The 21,167-nt window shown below is 33.8% G+C and overlaps 1 protein-coding gene across 2 annotated transcripts in view; it reads left to right on the top strand.

Moving 5' to 3' along the window:
* The first annotated feature begins 4,027 nt into the window (after window positions 1-4,027).
* Window positions 4,028-21,167, top strand: part of LOC145258207 (uncharacterized) — a 369,722-nt gene continuing 352,582 nt past the window's right edge. For both annotated transcript variants that reach the window (XM_080116144.1, XM_080116145.1), the window contains exon 1: window positions 4,028-4,711. In XM_080116144.1, coding sequence (XP_079972270.1) covers window positions 4,662-4,711 — 50 coding nt within the window. In that variant the 5' untranslated portion in view covers window positions 4,028-4,661. The remainder of the gene's footprint in view (window positions 4,712-21,167) is intronic.

Raw genomic sequence — 21,167 nt, forward strand, 5'->3', positions numbered from 1 at the left:
ATGGGTTGATCATCTTTAGTTAACTATTAAGTGTAATTATATCCATGCAGATATTCTACCTGATTTATACTTGCATAATATTTACATAAAAAGCTTATAGTAAACATAAACCTCTTTCTGTATATATTTAGGTATGCGTATATATATTTGTTTACAAAATTTTGCCTACCAAACTCCTCTGTCAGTTTTTGATCTATAGACATGTAACTTAACATATAGGGTATTCAAACCCATGAGAAACTTTATATTTGTGTTTTAGTCGGGGAAATCGGTGTAAAAGTGTGAAAATTAAAAAAATGGAATTTGCCAGGTGAAGGTCGAACGACAACATTACAAATATGCATGCATAACGTAATAGCTATTGGTTCATGTTTTGATTTTTAGCCTTGCAGCAAACATGTCTTCATTGCTCAGCCATTAACGTCAAAGGAAAAAGTAAATCGTAAGCTAAACGTTTTGGTTTCGATTCTTGGTGGTGGCGCAGGGATATATATATATATTTAATTTTTAAATCATTACTATATATTGGATGCAATTTAATATAATAATAAATACAAAATCTGCATTAATTAAAATATATTTAAGCGTATTTTACGATCGCGCAATGCCGGGCGGCCTGCTAGTACACACACACACACACACACACACATACACACACACACACACATATATATATATATATATATATATATATATATATATATATATATATACACACGAGTAAACAGTTAATAAAACATGTTAAAAACACTTTGAAATGAGTTAAAAACGCTTTTATCGAGCTTTTACATCTGGCTGAGATAACTTTATAAATATTAATTCTGTAATATTTATAATATACTTTAATTTTACCATCTTGGTAAATTTAATTGTAAATTATTTATTTATTATTTTACTTATGAAACAGATATCTGTAAACATGTGTTTCGCGATTCTACCGCTAATCAGCGTAACTTGACTGTTCTAGAATTCAAGGTTCGAATCCTAGAACAGTCAAGCTACGCTGACGAGTGGTAACCGTGAAACACGTGTTCATAGATAACTGTTATATATATATTGTAAATAAAATTTCATCGAAACCCATTAGAGACTTTTTTTATGTAATCGTTGATTACTAATCAAATAACATTATAAATAACATCGTACGGCGGGGCAAATACTGTAACCAGAGGCAGGAAACCCATCGTGTTCTACTGTACGCTTAAAGCCATGGAGTGAGTGCGGTATTTTGGTGAAATGATCTAACTAAAAATAATCATAAAGTTTTGTTGTCAAAAAGAATGACACTCGAACGCCATCTCACCCATCACCCACAAATCAAATAGGGCGCGATGTCTAAGTCGAATGGAAATTTTGTCATTTTTTTTTTTAAATTTATTAAATAAATTGGCCCTTTAGCTGGGAGCAAAGTGTAGTATCTGTTCTGATACCGCACTTCAATTTTCATATTCTCGGCCACTCCTCCTTACACATTTATTGCTATTTCTGGATTTGGATGGTTCCGTAATTTTTCCGATAAATATTTCAAGCTAATTTGACAATTAACAGTTTCATTAAGTAATCCTTGTGACAAGGAAGAAACTTTTTTTTTTCTTCCTCGTGGCTCCGTGTCGATGCTTTTTTTTTTTTTTTTTTTTTTTTTTTTGCACCCTCAACAATCCACTTTCTCGCTGTACTTCCATTACAGCCATTTGCTATTGCTACGGCACGCCAATCTCCGTAATTTTAAGCAGCTTCGATAATACGGTGTTTCGCATCAATTGATGTTGTCTTATATTTACCCGGTTTCAGGTTTTTCTTTAATGCTCGTTAGATCATGATTGCTTATTATAGCAATTGTGTATAAAATTGAAAACTTGAGACTTTAAATTGATTCTAAATTGATTGCCTTAGTTTTAAATTGAATGCACCATTTTTTTTAAATTGATTACGTTGGTTTTTAAATTGAATGCGTTAATTTTTAATTTGATTGCCTTAGTTTTTAAATTGATTGCCTTAGTTTTAAATTAAATGCACTATTTAGTTTTTAATTTGAATGCGATAATTTATTAACTTGAATGCGTAAATCTTTAATTTGATGGCGTTAATTTTTAATTTGAATCCTTTAGTTCTTAAATTGATTGTCTTAGTTTTTAAATTGAATATGTTAGTTTTTAATTTGAATGCGTTAATTTTTAATTTGAATGCGTTAATTTTTAATTTGATTGCGTTAATTTTTAATTTTAATGCCTTAGTTTTTAATTTGATTGCCTTAGTTTTTAAATTGAATATGTTAGTTTTTAATTTGAATGCGTTATTTTTTTTTAATTGAATGCTTTATTTATTTATTTATTTATTTATTAGATAGGCAAAAGGTATAGATTGATGCAATTTTAATTTTTGTTTTAATCCGCAAAGCCCCCTTTTCTGGGGGTGGGGGTAGAGTGGGTACGGAGGTTGGATTTTTCCACATAAAAACTGGGAAGGTATTCGATTATGACATTTGAACACGTTGACGTTCTCATTTTACTCATAGTCAAAGAGGGTCGTTCGTTCATACCTATCTAAATAAAGTAAATCATTTTTTTTTTTTTTGCAAATAAGTCACTCTTTATTAAGGCTCAAAGGCAAGCCTTAATAAGTTTGTCCTATGAATCTTAAGGATGGTTGAAAATGGGCAGAATTTGATTATTTCAGAGGACGACTCAACAAGAATTTGTTTACATTGGACTTGAAAACGACCATTTTGTACTCAGCTGGGAAGCAACACCGTGGTAATTTGTTCCACGGACGGGTAGTTCTTGGAAAGAAATTTTGCTTTGGACGTTCCGTTTAGTTTGGGTGGATAGAGGAAGAAAAGGAAACGATTTATAGTGGTTGTAGCTATTTACAATGCCTCCCCACGGGACAGAGTTACAGGGTCGTTTTTTAAACGTGGAGAAAAGGTACAAAAATAAAAATTGTCTCAATCGTGAAGGATTTCTCCTCCACTGAAAGAGAACGAGAAATGGAAGTGTCGCATCTGAAGAACAGATACTACACTTTGATCTTGGCCGATTTATAGTGGTTGTAGCTGGTTATAAACGGCCCTTGTGTCTTACTTTACCCTCGTGAGGAGGAAAGTAAACTTGAAACACACACACACATGCACACATACATAAACAAACACACGCACACTTAGACTCTTTTCGTTATATTAATGGAATATAACTCTGTTCCATCTTAGAAGGCAATCCTCCCAAGCATTACCCCTTCATTTAAGAGATGGAATGGTTTATTGTTGGCCGCCCGAAGCGTCTATTCTGGGAAATGTTGACGCTTCCGATCATAGCAACATTTGCAATCAAGATTGTACCTCCCCTTTGGGAGGCTAGCTGGATTCTCCACTATAAGCTGATGTTGTGTTTAAGTTTGTGGCAATGTGTGTGTGTGTGTGTGTGTGTGTGTGTGTGTGTGTGTGTGTGTGTGTGTGTGTGCAGGGCCCAGGGGAAGGTAGTCGAATAAACAGAAATTATATTATAGTATGTTAAATAGCTGTACTAGACTTTACACACACACACACACACACACACACACACACACACACACACACACACACACACACACACACATATAAATACACACACACACGCGCGCGTGCGCGGATACACACAAACAGACACGTAGAGCAAACATTTTCCGATCTTCGAGTTAGAATTAACGTGTAGTAACTGTTTTATCATATTTTAGGGAAAGAAAAATCCTTTTAGACTGAGCCAATTCTGTTATTTTTTTGTCCGAATTCGTAGTTCTCAATTCTCCCGACCTTGTGTTCAACTTTGTCGTCGTGAGGGAGGCAAGTAAGTTCAGAACTTTACCAAAAGCAAAAGCATAATATCAGTTTTGTCTTCGCTCAAGAAAAAAGAAATCCTTCTAAACTGAAACAAATTTATTTCTGCGTGCACTTTTGAGTGTCGACCTGCTTTTGGGAGAGCTGAAGTCCCCCCCCCCCCACTAAACCTTATAGACTGACCTTGCCCCCGTGATGAGAGTAGGAGGGGGAGCAGGTAAATAACAGACATACAGACAGACACGTGCCATGCACCTAGTAACTGTGGCGCGATGTTCGTTTCTGTGATACACATATTCACAGACACACGCGAGCATATACACAGATACAGACAAACAGTACGTAGTCACATACACACACACAAACACTATCTCTCTCTGTCGGTGTTTTAGCCTTACTTTCGCTTTTCGTTCCCCACTCTTTCTGTGTTTTGATCTCCCCCCCTCCTCTCTCTTTCTTTGCACGTACATGGTTAATGTGCACGTATGCGTGTGTGCGGTTGGTGGCGCCGTCGACGTCGTTTCGAGTAACCTCAACAACTTGAGGCCGTGCAAACCAGCCACGTCTTCCCTGTCTCTCTTGCCTTCTTCCTCTCCTTCTTTCTATTTCCCTTCTTCTTCTTGAAGAGGTGGCAAGCTGTATATTCTATCTAGCTTGTTATCTCTCTCCCTTTCTCTCTCTTTCCTATCTCTCTATCCGTTTATCTCCCTCTTATATACAGTATCTAATCGTACTCGATATCTGTCTACGATAAATCACCAGTCTCGAGGAACACGCGCAAACATGGGACCATACACTTATTATTGTTATCACCAACATACCTGAGATAGGAGAGAGGGCATAGAAAGGAAATATGTCCCTCTCGGGCCACCATACCTGCGATGTTGATCCAACAATTCCTATGTAAGTAGTCTCTTTGCCAGACAATGCACTATATCCAATATTATCATTTTTATTATCCGTGTCATTAGCTTGTCCTTTCTTTTATTCAATTATATATTTCGAATCGATACGTTTATTTAAACCCTGAATTAAATCCATCATTTTTTTTTCTTTTGTAATGGCATTATTTTGAATATTGAAGAACGTTTTTTTTTTTCTCACTTTTTTCATATGCAGTGTTTTTCTTTTTTTGTGTATGGTACAACATGAACGTCAACATCACCGATTTACCCAATAATAATAATAATATCGAGTCATAGCTCTGATTTTTTTTGATTTTTTTTTTAGCATCAATCCTTATTTATTTATTTATTTTTTTGACTCTGTTTATATCGTCATTAATTATTAGTCTTATTTATTTAAAATTAAAAATGATGAACTTCTTTTAATTTGAAAACGAAAAAACAAACAAATAAAAAAAAAAACGTCTTCTCATTCATTACTTCCTTTTCTTGATTTTGACATGAAAATCGTTGTAGGCTTTTAAAAATAAATACAACCAGAATGAAGCCGTGTTCTATAATGACGAGGCCTTGGATGAATTCTTGGATTATTACGTTTCTATGCAAAGAATTTAGTAAAGTTGAAAAAAAAAGGATGTTATAAAAATCAACAACAATAACAAGGAAGCTCCCGGTTTTTTTTTATCATTATTAATCTCCCTTTCTTTATGTTTGTAAATAAATAAATTAAACAGAAAATGTACTTATCGGCGTGTTTATATAAATACGTTTTTATTAATAATCTTGTAAAAGAAATAGTCTTTTCTCTCTTTTTGCTTTTTTTTTTTTTTTTTTTTGAATAGGCTAACAATTTTGATTACTTTATAACGAAACTCATCATTTACACCTGTGCTGCTTTCTTAGAAATAACATTAAAGATAATTAAAAATAAAACGTTGACGTGAATCAACGTCAAACAGAAATAGACGGTCAATTTTCAAAGATAAAATTGACATTGAAATGTCAATTAAAAAAATCTTGCAATCAATTAAACGTATTCGACTTGGAGGATTAAAATTTATTTTTTACCATAAATCCATTTTTTTTTTCACATACTTATTGAAGATATTTTTATTTTATGTATAAATATTTATCTTTTTAAAAATTAAAATATATAACTTATTATAAATGTTTTTTTTTTTAAATAATTATGACTAATAAAAAAAAACGGTGTGAACTTTGACATGAAACTTAAATACGTTTAAAGCTTCACGAAATATTTAAAAAATAAATAAAAATAAATAAATAAATAAAACTGAATTAAAAGGAATAAAAAAATATTTTAAATATTCAAATATGCACGTCAAGAATATTACAAAAACAAACATTTGATTTCATATGTATAAATCAATTAAGTGTCCCTTTTAATCCCCTCCTACTCCGCCTCACGAGGGTAGAGTTCGACACAGATCGATTTTTAATAGGAGGGGTGGGTTTAGCTGACTCCAGCTCCAGCTCCCAAAGAAGAGACACTCGATTGAGACAAAAAAAAAAAAAAAAAAATGTCCTTAGTCAGGCTTGATTGATTGATGAGAAAAAAAAAATGATAAAGTATCAAAAACAGATACTACGCTTTGTGCTCCTAGCCAAAAGATCTACGGTGTGTCACCTTTTGGTACTTATGCAGAAATAGTACGGACCGTGGTATTCTTCAGATAGGATTTTTATGTTAAATCAATTTTTATGGTATCTTTTCGGTACTTGTACAGTTTAATCAAGGCATTCAAAAATGAAAATATCGAAAAAAAGGTGATATTGTACGTATCCGTTTTGGACTGAAGATCTCCGAAAAAAAAATTTATTTAATTTGATCGAGTAGTTTTTTTACAGCGGAAAAACATGTTTTTTCTGAGAGTGCGTTGAAGTCAGCCATTATGAAATTTGCTGAACACGCCACGGGGAGATAACTCCATGTAAAGCGCCGATACTCCCTCCTCATCTTAAATTTTTCTTCCTGAAAATCGAACCTTTTGCTCGGTATCATAACAAATTGTTTTTTCGCTATAAAAAAAAAAAAAAAAAAAAACTACTTGAGGAAATAAAGTGAATTTTTTTTTTTTTCCGGAGAACTTCGTTCCATAACGAATACGTGCAATATAACCTTTTTTCGATATTTTCATTTTTTAATGTCTTGACTAAACTGTGGAACTCTGTTCCGTCTGCCTGCTTCCCACCGGAACTACAACTTGGATGTCTTCAAGTCCAATGTTAACAAATTCCCAATGAACCGCCCCCTTAAGTAAACACTTCATCAAATCTCCACACTAACGTAATGTACTTGCAATAACCCTTATCCCTTAGTGGCTTCCGGGCCTTGATAAGAGGTGATCACTGTGTAAAAAAAAAAAAACAAAACTACAAGTACCCTTTTGTTTATTAAATTGTTAAGTGAAAGTACAGATTAGTTACAAAATACCCCCACCTCCCCATGTTAAAAATGGGTTTCTAAATAATGAAGTTACTATTTCAGCACGGTTCCTAATCTGCATAAATATCCGCTTTTTTTTTAAATTTTAGCATTCCCGACGAATTTTATATTTTATATATATAATGTGTGTATAGTATGTATTTGCTTACCACGAAAGAAAAATGTGACACAAGGTCGTTTTTGATGTGGAGTTAATCCCCCCCCCCAAGGTACTTTGAAAAAACAAAAAACAAAAAAAAACCTATGCCTTAGTATAAAGGGGTTCCCCTCCTACATTGACTAAGAACAAATTAACTTAAGTCTAACACGAGAACAGATACTACATTTGGATCTTAGCCCGGAGGTCAGATTATCTTCATTCGAAGTTCGAATTATTAAATTTTTTTTTTTTTTTAATTTTATATATATTTTTTTAAATTTCAAAATAAAAATGTGTAAAATGCTTAAAAATATATTAAAACTAAAATCGATTTTATTCTAATTAGTTTTACTTAGCCGATGTTGACCGGGAATGTTTTTTTTTTTTTTTTTTTACTTTCATTTTGTTTCGATTTTTCATTTCCTTAATTTTTATTTTATTTTATTGTTTTAGTTTTTTAATCTATTTTTAATATATTATTATCGTTAGTTAACTTTAAAATTACGAAAATGCATCGAGTTATTTACAGTTAATAGTAATTTTTACGGAAAATTGGGGGGGAAACTACATTTTCCCTAGATGTAAGCATCTTGAAAATTGCGAATACAGGGGACATAATTATATCCCTTTTCATCCGTGTAATGGCTGACGTTTTGCTTTAGGCGATAGTGATAGACTTTATTTTACTATAAACACAATAACAGTTGTTCTATTCGGTGAATTTTCGTAATGTTTGGATATATTACTATTTTCGACAGGACAATTTAATACGTAATATGGTTTTTGCGTAAAACGAAATATTAAAAATAAATCGATTTGTCGACTCTGTCTGAACGAAACCTCCAAAATTTTTATAAAAGCTGATGCTTCTACAGAATTTGAACAGAACCAAACCGATTTTTGCCAAACTAAGTTTGATTAAAATTCTGTAGAAATACCAATATCATTTGAGGTCGCTATTTTTCAAAGGTAAGGTAACCAGTGAAATATAACGAGGTTAATACAAGAGTGCTCAATACCGGCGTAGAGCAAGTTACACTTTCAATTTGTCTTTACATAAGCAGTAATGTCTTGCTACACAGTCATCATGAGCATTTCGGTTTCCTGAAGAGGTCTCTAGTTACTAAATACCAGAAGACTGAAACATGCTCATGACTGTGTAGCAGCAACACATTACTGCGTATGGAAAGACAAACTGAAAGATATATATATATATATATATATATATATATATATATATATATATATATATATATTATACAAGATATGGCAGTTAGGAAAACTTATGGTTATACATGCTTACTCTTCAGTGAAAACTATTAGTATATATAAAAAAGGGCTGAAAAATAATTAAGTAGAAGTTTAATAACAAATTAAAAAAATAATTTACTATTCGGAGTCGACGAACTCCGAACAAGACCGCTTGGTATTTTCATATTAGAAGTGAGATAATCTACGACGTTCTGTGCTGAGTTGATGCTACGAATAGTAACTTAATTCTATTTTTATTAAATTCTGCTCGATAATTTTCCATAATTTTTGGTGTATGTACACTTATTTTATTGATAAGTAAGTTTCCTATTTTATTTTGAACTGACATATTTTACATGTATCTCAAATAAATAAATAAAATCATCTTAATGTTGCTAAAACGATGTTGTTTTAATTTCTATAAAATTATAGAATATGAATAATAACTTCCAAAAACTGTCGTTCTTTTCATACACGAGAAACTGCTCTATCCGACAGCTTAAATGCTTCCGAATTCCTTTCATTTTTTTTTTTTTCTTACATAGGGGCACCACTTATCAAGGCTCGGAAGTCATTTGAGGATAAGGGTTATTGAGTACAAAGTAGTCAATCGGATAATATCGTAGTAATCGTTAGTAGTGGAGTGGGATTGCTTAAGGAGGCGGTTTATCAAGAATTTGTTTACGTTGGACTTGGACACAACCAAATTGTACCTATTTACAATGCCTCCCCACGGGACAGAGTTAGACACCAGGGTCGTTTTTTAACGTGGACAAAAGGTACAAAAATAAAAATTGTCTCTGTCGTGAAGGATTTCTCCTCCACTGAAAGAGAACGAGAAATGGAAGTGCCGCAGCTGAAGAACAGATACTACACTTTGATCTTGGCCAAAAGGCCAAGTAAAACAGGCAAACGGAAGAGAGTTCCACAGGCGTGCGGTTCTAAGAAAGAAACTTTGTTCATGGAATCTAGGTTTTGGTTTAGGCACGGATAAAGAGTGGAGGGAAAATTATTGACAGTGGATACAGATAGACGAGCGTTTTTCTAATCTACCACCTTTTTAAACAAAAGATGATTGCATTACGGCGGAATAAAATTTGCTGCTTGTTAAGATCTATTTTTTTTTTAAATCGATTTTTTAAAAAATGTCTTCTTAAAGCGAAAACAATATCACGTACCTAATTGGCATGTCGAAAATGCTAATATATCCAAAAATTAATCGAGAAAAACAACTTGTGTTTTTAGTAAAACAAAGTCTATTGCTTTAGACAACAAATATTGCCGAAAGTATTCGCTCCGAGTTATGTCCCCTGTGTGTGGAGTCTTACTGTCTACTTTATAACAAACATCTAACAAAAATGCAATTTTACCCGATTTTCCCTAAAAAATTACTTTTAACTATAAATAACTTTGTACTCGATTTTTCGTAATTTTGGGATATAATACTGTTTTCGGTATGACCGACTCTAACAATCACCTGAAATTTCATTGTATTTAAATAGAATTAAAAAAAAAAAAGTTCGTTTTAATATTTCATAATAATAATAATCGATGGTGCTTCTTCAGAATTAAGCTTATTAAAAAAAAAAAAACTCACTTGCAGAAAAGTTTTTGATGTACCTACATGTCACGGAATTAAAGTGTCATATCCCAAAAATCACGTAAAATGATCGAATAGTTTTATTGTCTTTTTTAATCACTTTTACGATTTTAAGCTGTTTTAATAGTAAATTGTATCCAATTACAAGGCTGATTTTGATCTCGATAGTTCGAATTGAATTGTCTCCTCCTATTAAACATGGCGGATCAAAACAGAATACCTAGCTCCGTAATACAATTTGATTTTCTTAGCTTAAAAAAACCCAAAAAAAACTGCTTGATCAAGTAACGTTATTCTTGGAATGTGACATCTTTGTTCCGTGACTAGCACGTACATCATAAACATTTTGAAAGGGCACTTCTGCATTTATGAGCCCACGCCCCACGCCTCAGCCCCACTCGGTTGTACTCCGCAGATAACGGGAATGACTGGAAACGGACGGACGAACCTTATAAAAAAAAAGAAAAAAAAAAATCCTAAATTGTTACAACCTCCATCCTCATGTTAAGAATGGCGACGGATACTGAAATTCATAAAGGAATACATTGGAAAATAATGTCTTGGTATCCAGAAAACTACTTGTCGGCTGTTTCCGTTTCTATCCGTCACCCACCGGGCACACCCGAGTAACTTCACGCAAAAGTACCTTTAAAAGAGTGTTCTGTTTAAGGTTTAATTATAAAATAAGCACCTATACGATTAATATCTGCATCAATACAAGTTGTATCTGAGTAGATCTCGTGTGTGTGTGTGTGTGTGTGTGTGTGTGTGTGTGTGTGTGTGTCGGCGACGCCGACACACACACTGTATCGCGCCTACATGTAACTTTGATAAATGCACATAGAATCATTTTATTTACTATAAATTAAAAATTTATTGAAAGTCTGCTAACACCCCCACCCCCACATATATATATATATATATATATATATATATATATATATATATATATATATATATATATATATATATATATATATATAACATTTGTTATATTTTTTAATTATTTTTCTCTAAACGTGTCGTTCCACCCGGCAAGAAGGCTCAACCCGCACAACACCATAATAAACAAATCAGCAAAACTGTAAGTCACGTAGAGACGAGAAACAAACATGCACACACGATACGTGCTAACATAGTGTTTATTAGTTTACAAATTTGGATAAGGAATTAAAAGAATAATAATAAAAAAAAATACGGTGGAAAAATGCCAGGTTCAATCCCTGGTGGTGGCAACTCTATTATACCCGATTTTTTTTTTTTTTGAACACAAGAAATATATTAAAATTTGATACAAATTTATAGAAACAAAATTTGAACACAAGAAATAAATATATTCAACAAAATCATTTATTTCTTAACGTTCTAAAATTTGTTAATGTTTTTCTTCTTCCTTCGCTCCGTCAAAATAATGGCCGTTGCTTCTTTCGTGAGAGATTACCAAAAAGGAAGAAGGAATGCTTCCCATAACTAGTTAAATAAAAATACTTCGACTATTTTGATTTCCCCAGTTTTTTTTTGTTTTTTTTTTTCGCAAACTTCAAAATATTAGGAACCACGACGTCTTCGTTTTTTACATAAATAATACGACAGAAAAACACCTTAGAATTTTCGAAATAAATTGTATCAAAACTCTGTTTTTCTGCTATTTATGCCGAAGATAATAATTTTTTTTTCTTTATTTTGGCAAAGTGACTTTAAACAAATAGTTTTAGATTTTGATATTTTAAAAAATAAAGTGTGTGTGTGTATATATATATATATATATATATATATATATATATATATATATATATATATATATTTCAAATGTGTGTGGTGTAATTTCTGTAATGTATTGGGTAATAGATTTCAAATTTGGAACTGAATAGCAGTAATACTATTTTCTTTTTTTATCTGACACGACCAAATAATTTCTCTGTATTAAAATTGAGTGACCACTACTCACTACTGACCAGTGTCACCAATAATCGCATGTACGTTAGTTTCGCAACTACAAGACTAACGGCTTCTTAACGCTCAGCACCCTAGTGTTGACAAAGGCTTTCAAATGCCCGACTCTTATTGATTTACTATAAAAAATGTATTTACTATCGATTATTTATTGAAAAAAAAAAAAAAAAAAAAAAAAATACAAGCGTAAAATAAAACAGTTTAAAAATAATTAAACAAATTAAATCCACCAGAATGCACTTCGATTTTTTAGTTAAAAAGCTAGTCATTTTAATTTTCTGTTAATAGCCGAAAAATAGGTGCAAAGTCCAGAATTCAACCTAATTAAAAAAATAAATAAATAAATAAATAAACTGGAAAATCTTAAGGATATACGTACCCACCCGTCACGGAACGGAAATGTCATATTCCAAAAACCACGTAATCACATAGTTTATGTTATATATAATTTTATGACGAAGGTAGATGCTGTTTTGAGGCGCCATGTTTAATAAATAAGGGAGAGACAAAACAATACGAACTACCGATATAAAAATCAGCCGTAATGGGCACAATTTACTATTAAAATCGTTAAATGTCGTAAAAAAATGGTGCTTATTTAATCGACAGATCTTTTGAAAATGCCGTTTTAATCAAAAACAATATTACGTACTTAATTGTCATGTCGAAAATAGTAATATATCGAAAGATTACAATAATTTTATAAATAGATTAAAACAACATAAGCTTAACGATTTATGTCATAATAATTTAGTTCAATTAATTGTCCAATGATCAAAGCAGAAAGCAGTATCGTAAAATTAGAAATTTCAAAATCATAAAATAATTTCGTAAGAAAACAAAAACACGAAACCGTTTACCCCCCCCCCAAAAAAAAAACCAGAAGCATTTGTGCACTTTAAAAAGAAAAAAAAAAGAAAACTAAAGACTCCCAGACAGCGCCGGAAAATACAGTGTGTGTGTGTGTGTGTGTGTGTGTGTGTGTGTGTGTGTGTGTGTGTGTGTTATGAACAATTAAGACAATTAAGTTACACAGAATCTTTCGGGAATCGTCAGGCTAAAATGTATGGAACTCGTGTTACCATGCATTTTAGCCTGACGATCCCCTACTGGAAGGAAAAGTGGTAGATTCTGTGTAGGCGTAACTGCCATATATTTTCATTTAGCTCTGCTCATGTATTGAGCACTGCTGAAATACTATCGTTATAATATTTCATATTGATACATGATAACACAATCAATTGTTAATATTTATTTTAACAAAAAAGAAAGTAAAGTTTGGAGAATAAAGAAAAGGCGATCAACTAGGGATATGCAATATTCCAACTTCCGGCCGTAGAATGCTCTCTGGCTGCTTACTGTGTTATTGCCCGTATTTTGCTTTCATGTGTCTTTAATTTCGCTTGTAATAGTCTTGTAAATTGCCGGTAGCTTATGGAATCAACGGTGATTTTGTGGCTTGGTTCAAATCTCCTGACCAGCAGTAATTATCACTTCTTACACTGATGATCGCTTCCTGCACCGATGAAAACATGAAACATTTGTGTTTGTAGGTATCAAAATAATTGCTAATACTTATTTAATATATATATGATGAGAATAATGGAAATAGTATTCAGACAAAATAGAGAAATAAAAAGGAACAAACCGAGTTATGTGTTCATCAACGTTTCGTCTTTATTTCGAGTTGGTTTATTTTATTTCATCCAGAGTAAGTCTCGAAATAAAGAGGAAACGTTGATGAACACAACGGTTTATTCCTTTTTATTTCTCTCTCTCTCTATATATATATATTTATATATATATATATATATATATATATATATATATGTAGTAAGTTATGAAAGTCTATATGGCAATTAAGCTACATTTAGTCAGATTTATGGCATAAACCTGGCGAATTCTCACGAGAATGAAACGCGAAATATTCTGTGTAGCTTAATTAATTTTATGCATAAATTTTTCAGCATTTACTTCAACAGTGCTCAATACATAGGTAGAGCTAGGTAGTAAGTTATGAAAATATATATGGCAATCAAACTACACTTATGCCATAAGCCTGACAAATTCTCACAAGAATGAAACGCAAAATATTCTGCATAGCTTAATTGCTATATATATTTTCATAACTTACTACCTAGCTCTACCTATATATTGAGCACTGTTGAAGTAAATACTAAAAAATGTACACATAAAATTATATCTTCGTATATTCATGTGATTAAATGAAATAATCATACACACACACACACACACACACACACACACACACACACACACACACACACAGGGTGACCCCAAAAAAGACGGGCCCAACTCTAATTAGGCCTCGTTTCTTAGTGTTTTGTCCAAATGAAATGAAACTTTAGTCATAACTAGTTTATTATATTTAAAACATCACATCAAAACACTAGGATCTCTGGCCTTTTTTTCTCCGTTCTACAGCATATGTTCTAGATGGCCTCTATTTAGCTCCATACATTTATTGAGGCGCAGCACGAAGTTGTCCATGACATTCTTACAGACCGAATTGGTAATGGCTCTCATCTCCTCTCTGATGGCTTCCTTGAGTTCCATGATGGTTCTGGGTTTCCCTGCGTAGACTCCGTCCTTAAGATAGCCCCAGAGAAAAAAATCGGGGGGAGGGGAAGGCCTTAAGTCTGGGCTATGGGGTGCCCACTCAAAATCAGTCTTGAGACTGATCACTCAGCCTTCGAAGTTCTCTTTCAGCCAATCTCGGGACAGGTTTGAGGTGTGAGAACTTGCTCTATCCTGCTGGAACAAGAACTTGCTCATGAGCGATGGGTAGATGGTCTGGAGCTCACTCTTGAAGGTTTTAAGGACCTCCACATACCTCTCCTTGGTGACTGTCACTGCTGCGCCAGATTCTTCGATGAAGATTGATCCGATGATGGCTCTGGCCAAGATTGCAGCCCACACCATGCACTTAGGAGAGTGCAGGGGCTTGGTGGCTACTTCATTGGGTCTAGAGGACCCCCAGAAGACATTTGTCTTGGAGTTCACCTTTCCATCAAGATGGAAGTTGGCTTCATCTGAGGTCCAAAGGAGGTTAAGGAAACTTGGTGTCTCCTCGATTTTCTTGAGCATCTTGACTGCCATAGCCCTCCTCTGCTTCTTGTCTGAGGCTGTAAGGGTCTGCAGCATCTGTATTCTGTATGGGTAAGCCCTGATATCGTTCACCAGCACTCTCCTGCAAGTCTCACAGGACATACCGAGGGACTGACTGCTTACGCACAGAGCGTTTCGGACTCTGCTGGAAAGACTCTCTCACTCTTTCGACCAGCTCGGCTGTTCGCTGATTGAGACGTCACTAGTGGCTTGGACGGTTCTCTCTGGCAGCGTTGAAGTTTTCCACGGTCCCATACTTCTCGAAGTGGTCCACTCAGTTCTGAATTCTGCTTTTGGATGGAGCCTTTTCACATTCTAACTGACACATGAAACTGTCCTGGGTTTTATTAAACGAGCCTGTCTTGTAGTAAAATTTAACACCGTGTATTGTTTGTCCCAGCTCCCACTGGGGTCTTGGTGTACTGACGGTCGTTGATTCTTCCATGTCCTGTAAAATAAGGGCAATCGGTGAATAAATAATGGAGATATCACATAAAGTGTACACGGGCCTGTTTTTTGGAGTCCCCCAGTGTGTATATATATATATATATATATATATATATATATATATATGTATCTATATTAGTGATGGGGTGATTCCAATATTTTTCACGATGCTGATACAATTACCAATTCCGATTCTTTATAAATCTCTAAATATTTAACTATAAAATCGTTTTGTCCCGATTACCGTGAAACCACATTTAAATGTACATATTTTTTTCTCAAACGTAAAATCACATTTGTGGGGAAGATTTATCGATTTTCGTTTGACTGGAAATTTAAAATCAATGACAAAATTTATTATTTTATTATTACTACCAGCAGTGGAAGATTTTGCTTAAAACAAAATCAAACAAAAAAGATAATTTCAGGAATCGTTTTCGGCATCGGAATACAGGCACAAATATTTTACAATGCCGATTCTGATACCCCAAACAGTTCCGATTTTTCCGATTCTCGATTCCGATTCAGATTAACCATCCCAACAGTAATATATATATATATATATATATATATATATATATATATATAATGAAACAGCTGTAATGGAAAAAATCCAGGAAATAAACGAAGGTTATAAAAAAGAAAATGTGAGTCTTTGAATTTTCAACGAAATTTTACACTATATATATATATATATATATGAGAGAGAGAGAGATGAAAAAGAAACGAATCATCAAGTTATTTATCCATCAACGTTTTGTTTTTATTGTAAGACTTCTTCTGGATGAATAAATAAACGTTGATGGACATACAACTTGATTTGTTCCTTTTTTATTTCTCAATCTTGTCAGAATACTATTTCCATTATTCTCCTCATATAAAATTGCCAAAAAAGGTGGTATATCTATATATTAGTGTCCTGGCAAGGCCACAGGGGAGACAACCCAAGCAGCAAAACTGAAGCTGGCCTGCAGGTCACTATATATATACAAATGTAGGAAAATTTGAGCATATTTTATTGATTTGAAAATATAGGTTTTTTGTTTTGTTTTTTATTGTTATCGAATTTTTACCATAGACTAGCATTATATTAATCTTCAAAAAGCCTGCAAATTTATGTAGTTTTTGTCCCACAAAACCAAAGATATGGGCATTTCAATATTCAATTTGGCTGCCAGTATACAGATATACCACCTTTGATGTCGATTTTATAAGTTCCAAATCTCGGCAACTGTTGATTTGAATTGAACAAATGAAGGCCCGTTGGAAAGGTAATGGCCTTAATTTTATAGTGGGCTATGTGACATTTGTCCTTAAGGTCACAAATTAAGGGGATCATCCATCATCCAGAGCCTATTTTAGGCACTTTTTTTTACAGCCATAAAACCTTTCAGTAAAGGTGCAGTATCTTTCCACCCTCAAAAAATGGTACTTTTTTATAGCCATAAAATGTTTTAATCATAGTCATTTGTTTTCCTAGTTTTGCATATAAATTACAAAATATTTGATATTTCCCCAAAACCTCTGGCCTTGATGCAGGGGAAACTAAAACTTGCTGCTATGATTTCAAATAATCTGAAATAACAGCAAGGGGAGACTTGATTCCAAATATTTCTCATATGTTATATCTCCTCACTTTGGTTTTCATACATAAAGTAAATTTCACATTTTGGATTATTTGATGCTGGAGATTTTTATAATCGTACCCTATTTCCAAAAGTCTCATATCTTTGGTTCTATGAGATGAAACTACGTTGACATAATCTTTAAAAAGTGTTTACAAACCTACTTATTCTTAACATGAGAAATCTGTCATGTGAACGATTCACGCATGCGCATTTGTGAAACAAACAGATTACCCCCAAAGTGCCAATTTTTAAATTTTGACCCTTTAGCCGCCCTTTTTTCTGGATGAATCCATTAAAACGTTTTCCACGTGTCTGAATACCCTTTATACCAAATTTCAAATCCGTAGATGAAAAATTCGTTGAGTATGTAGGTTGAGAAGTGTCCTCACACACACAAACACTTTCTCACTTTTATAGTTATATGGATAGATTATTGATGAGGAAGGGCCTGGCCTTGCAAGGTTGTAAAACATGCCTAAATATATTTTTATTCATGCAGATTTCATTTTTATTACTACAGAACCGATTTTCTATTGAATATTATATTGTACCTAAAGTACTGATTTCAAAAGTTAAAAAAAAAAAAATGACTTTGGTGCCATCAGCTAGAATCAAAACCAAAGCCTTTAGCACTCCAGCTGTGTTCCCTACCGATGTAGATATCAAGAGATGGATAAAGATTTAATATTAAATGACTTGAAGAAATGAATTAAATTGGGGCATGCGCAGAAAGAAGTAAAAAATATGTCAACAAGTTGAAATGAACAGTTTGTATTTTAACTGGCTGATATATACCTGTACGCATTATTCACCCATCGAAACAAAAGTTTTGAACGTTATAAACTATCCTTAGTGTACAATTACTATTTCCTTTTAATTTCAGTGTCGGTTAAATTTTTTTAAAATTTTTTTTTATTTTATTCATGTTCACCCCTTACAAAGCACATCGCCACTTGGACATAAGGGACTACTATTTGGGGCCATGTCTAGGAAAGATTAACAAGATATTTGTTTATGTTACATTTAAACTTCTGCATATCAGTACAGCCAGGGAAGCAGGCAACAGGAAGAGAATTCCAAAGTCTAGCTGTTCAAGGGAAGAAACTATTATAATAGAAAGCTTTCTGGAATTTAGGGACATCAACAGTGAAGGGGTGAGATCTTATTGCTAAGCGGGTTTGTCGGGGACATGTACGTCGAGGGGGTACAAGTGAAACGAGTTCATCAGAACACATTCGATTAAAATATTTGTGAAACAGGCACAGTGATACAACATTGCGGCGATGGGACGGGGGGGGGGGGGTTATTTATATGGACGATGTAACACCCCCTCACGTTACTGGTACTTCCACTACACTTTTTGTGATACTATACAAAAATAAAGTTATCAGGCCTATGAAACAATCTGATTTCGAATTTGATTCACAATTCAGTCCGAGGGCGAGAAATCTTTCAATCGACCGTTAATCAGTTTAACCGTTAAAATTTCTCGCACTCAGATTGAACTACAAATTAAACTCAAAATCGAATCGTTTCTATAGGATTGGTCACTGTATTTTCTCATATGGTGTCACAGTCTGAAGTTCGATCATTTTACTTCTACCCAACCATATGCCAGCATGCAAAATGGATTTTAAAACAAATATGATATGATATCCAGCGCGGCTGTAGCCAAGATTGAACTCACTACGCACGTTTGTAGTGCAATTCAAATCTTGTCGGTAGCTGAATACGTGATGCTTCGTCAGGGCTATCAAGGGTATTTTTATCATGATGCCATCATTAGACAGGGTGCCTACCACGGCTTAAGAGAGTCCCATCTACCCTCGAGAGAAAGATAGACTGCGCCAGTTTCTCAACCTGGTATTTTTACATTGCGATACATACAGCGCCTTACCTTCCCAAATGGTCACCCGTCTGGTACTGGCCAGGCTCAATGTTACTTAACTTCAGTGATCTGGCGAGAACCGGTGTGTCAATATGATTGTGCCGTATTGTGTATAATGATATCACTCTTATATAATTGGGCAGTTTTTTGTCTATTCCTACTTAGCCATATAACACGTGTGCATGTTTTAATACCCATGGTTTTTTGGAAATGTTGAAAAGTTACCCAATGCTGAATGTATCCATTCTTCCGTAAAACTGCATGATCAAATTAATTTATCGTGCAATTTGTAATAAAATATAATGATTTTGAACACCTTTGCACTAAATCGCAGAATTATACTAAATCTTCTAATATATAAAAGGCAAAATGTGTGTATGTGTGTTTGTATGTCTGCCAAAAACTTTTGACAAAGGTATCAGACCATAACAAAATTGGTATCGTTAGAAAGATCGATCTTTCGGATGAAAAATATCTAAAAATTGTCCGAAAAAATTAATTCTGTGCTGGTCAACTGGGCTGTATTTTGCTAGGAGGGGTCAGTTTTCGCAACAACATTTTTGCAAATTATACGCCTACCAATCTCAGTGCACATTTATAAAACATTACTTCGAAGGCCTGTGATGGCATGTCACAGTGTCCGTGATAGCTAACGTGTTAACTTTTACCACCTCCTTTTCCTCTTTCGCGTTACACGTTAAAGCCCGCCTGCTTACTGCGGCTAATTTGTTTTTCTTTTTTTTTTTTTTGCGCTCACACAGGCACTTGCTACTATTTTGATTGAAACAAAAGTTGTTTTTATATATATATATATATATATTTTTTTAGGGGATTGCTCAATATCCTTAGTATACCACCTCTCTCCACCCGGGTAATGCTGAGTAGCCATGTTAGTCTTCTATAATATAAATCTAACCTGTCTGTATGTATGTCTGTTTGTATGTTTCACAAAAATTTTCGACAGAGGTGACGGATCCTAACAAGATCAGTATCATTTTTTAAGGTCAACGTCTCGGACAACAAATATCAAAAAATTGGCCAAAAACATTAATTCCTTCACCCTAAACTCGGCCGTTTTGTACAAGGAGGGGTCGATTTTTTTTTCACCGACATTTTAGCAAGTCAACGTCACCGTTGGATTGACTTCAGTTAATTTCAAAGTTTTTGACTTCCGGTTGCCTCATGGAGACATTGGCTAAGATGTCAGATTTTCTTTCACTTTCTTTTTCGCCTTTGCGGCATGGGTTCGAGCCTGCCTGCCTACTACCACTTTTTTTTCTATTTATTTATCTTCTTTTTTTTTTTTTTTTTGCTCAACACACACTTCCAAACCCCTGGTCAATGTCAGGCAACCAGGCTAGTCTACTATATAAAGGAGAATAATCTCTGTGTGTGTATGTTTGTATGTCTAGCTAAAAGTAAAAAAATACAAAATGATGTACGATGAATATGGTATTAACTAAAAGAACAGCGATTTAATATGTAAAAATTAGAAAAATTTGTCAATTCTTTGAGGTACAAATGTAATTTTATTTGAACGAGTGGAGGCAGGTAAAAATCTTGCTCTTTCTTTCTTGACAATTAATCTAGGTGCCCGACATTGCCTGGGTGTTTGGAGGTGTATGTTGAGCAAAAAAAAAAAAAAAAAAAAGGTTGTAGTAGGCAGGCGGGCTCAATCAAACCTGTGATGTGGAGGCGTGAAAGAAAGTGGAGGTGTGTGTATGTTGGATGAGCAAAAAAAAGAAAAAAGGGAAAATTGCAAGCGCAAAAAAAAAAAAAAATAGGAGTAGTAAGCGGGCTTGAACCCGTATCACACCAGATGAAAAAGGGGTGAAAAAAAAAAAACAACTGTCTTACTGATGTGCCTACCATGGTTGTGACGTCACGGGTTGTCAAAATAACGCCTTTTATCCGACGTTGTGGAAGTGAGGGTTGAATGAATTGCAAAAAAT

Source organism: Euprymna scolopes, chromosome 33 (genome assembly GCF_053919585.1).
Source record: "Euprymna scolopes isolate OS-2025 chromosome 33, ASM5391958v1, whole genome shotgun sequence".
Classification (NCBI taxonomy): Eukaryota; Metazoa; Mollusca; class Cephalopoda; order Sepiida; family Sepiolidae; genus Euprymna; species Euprymna scolopes.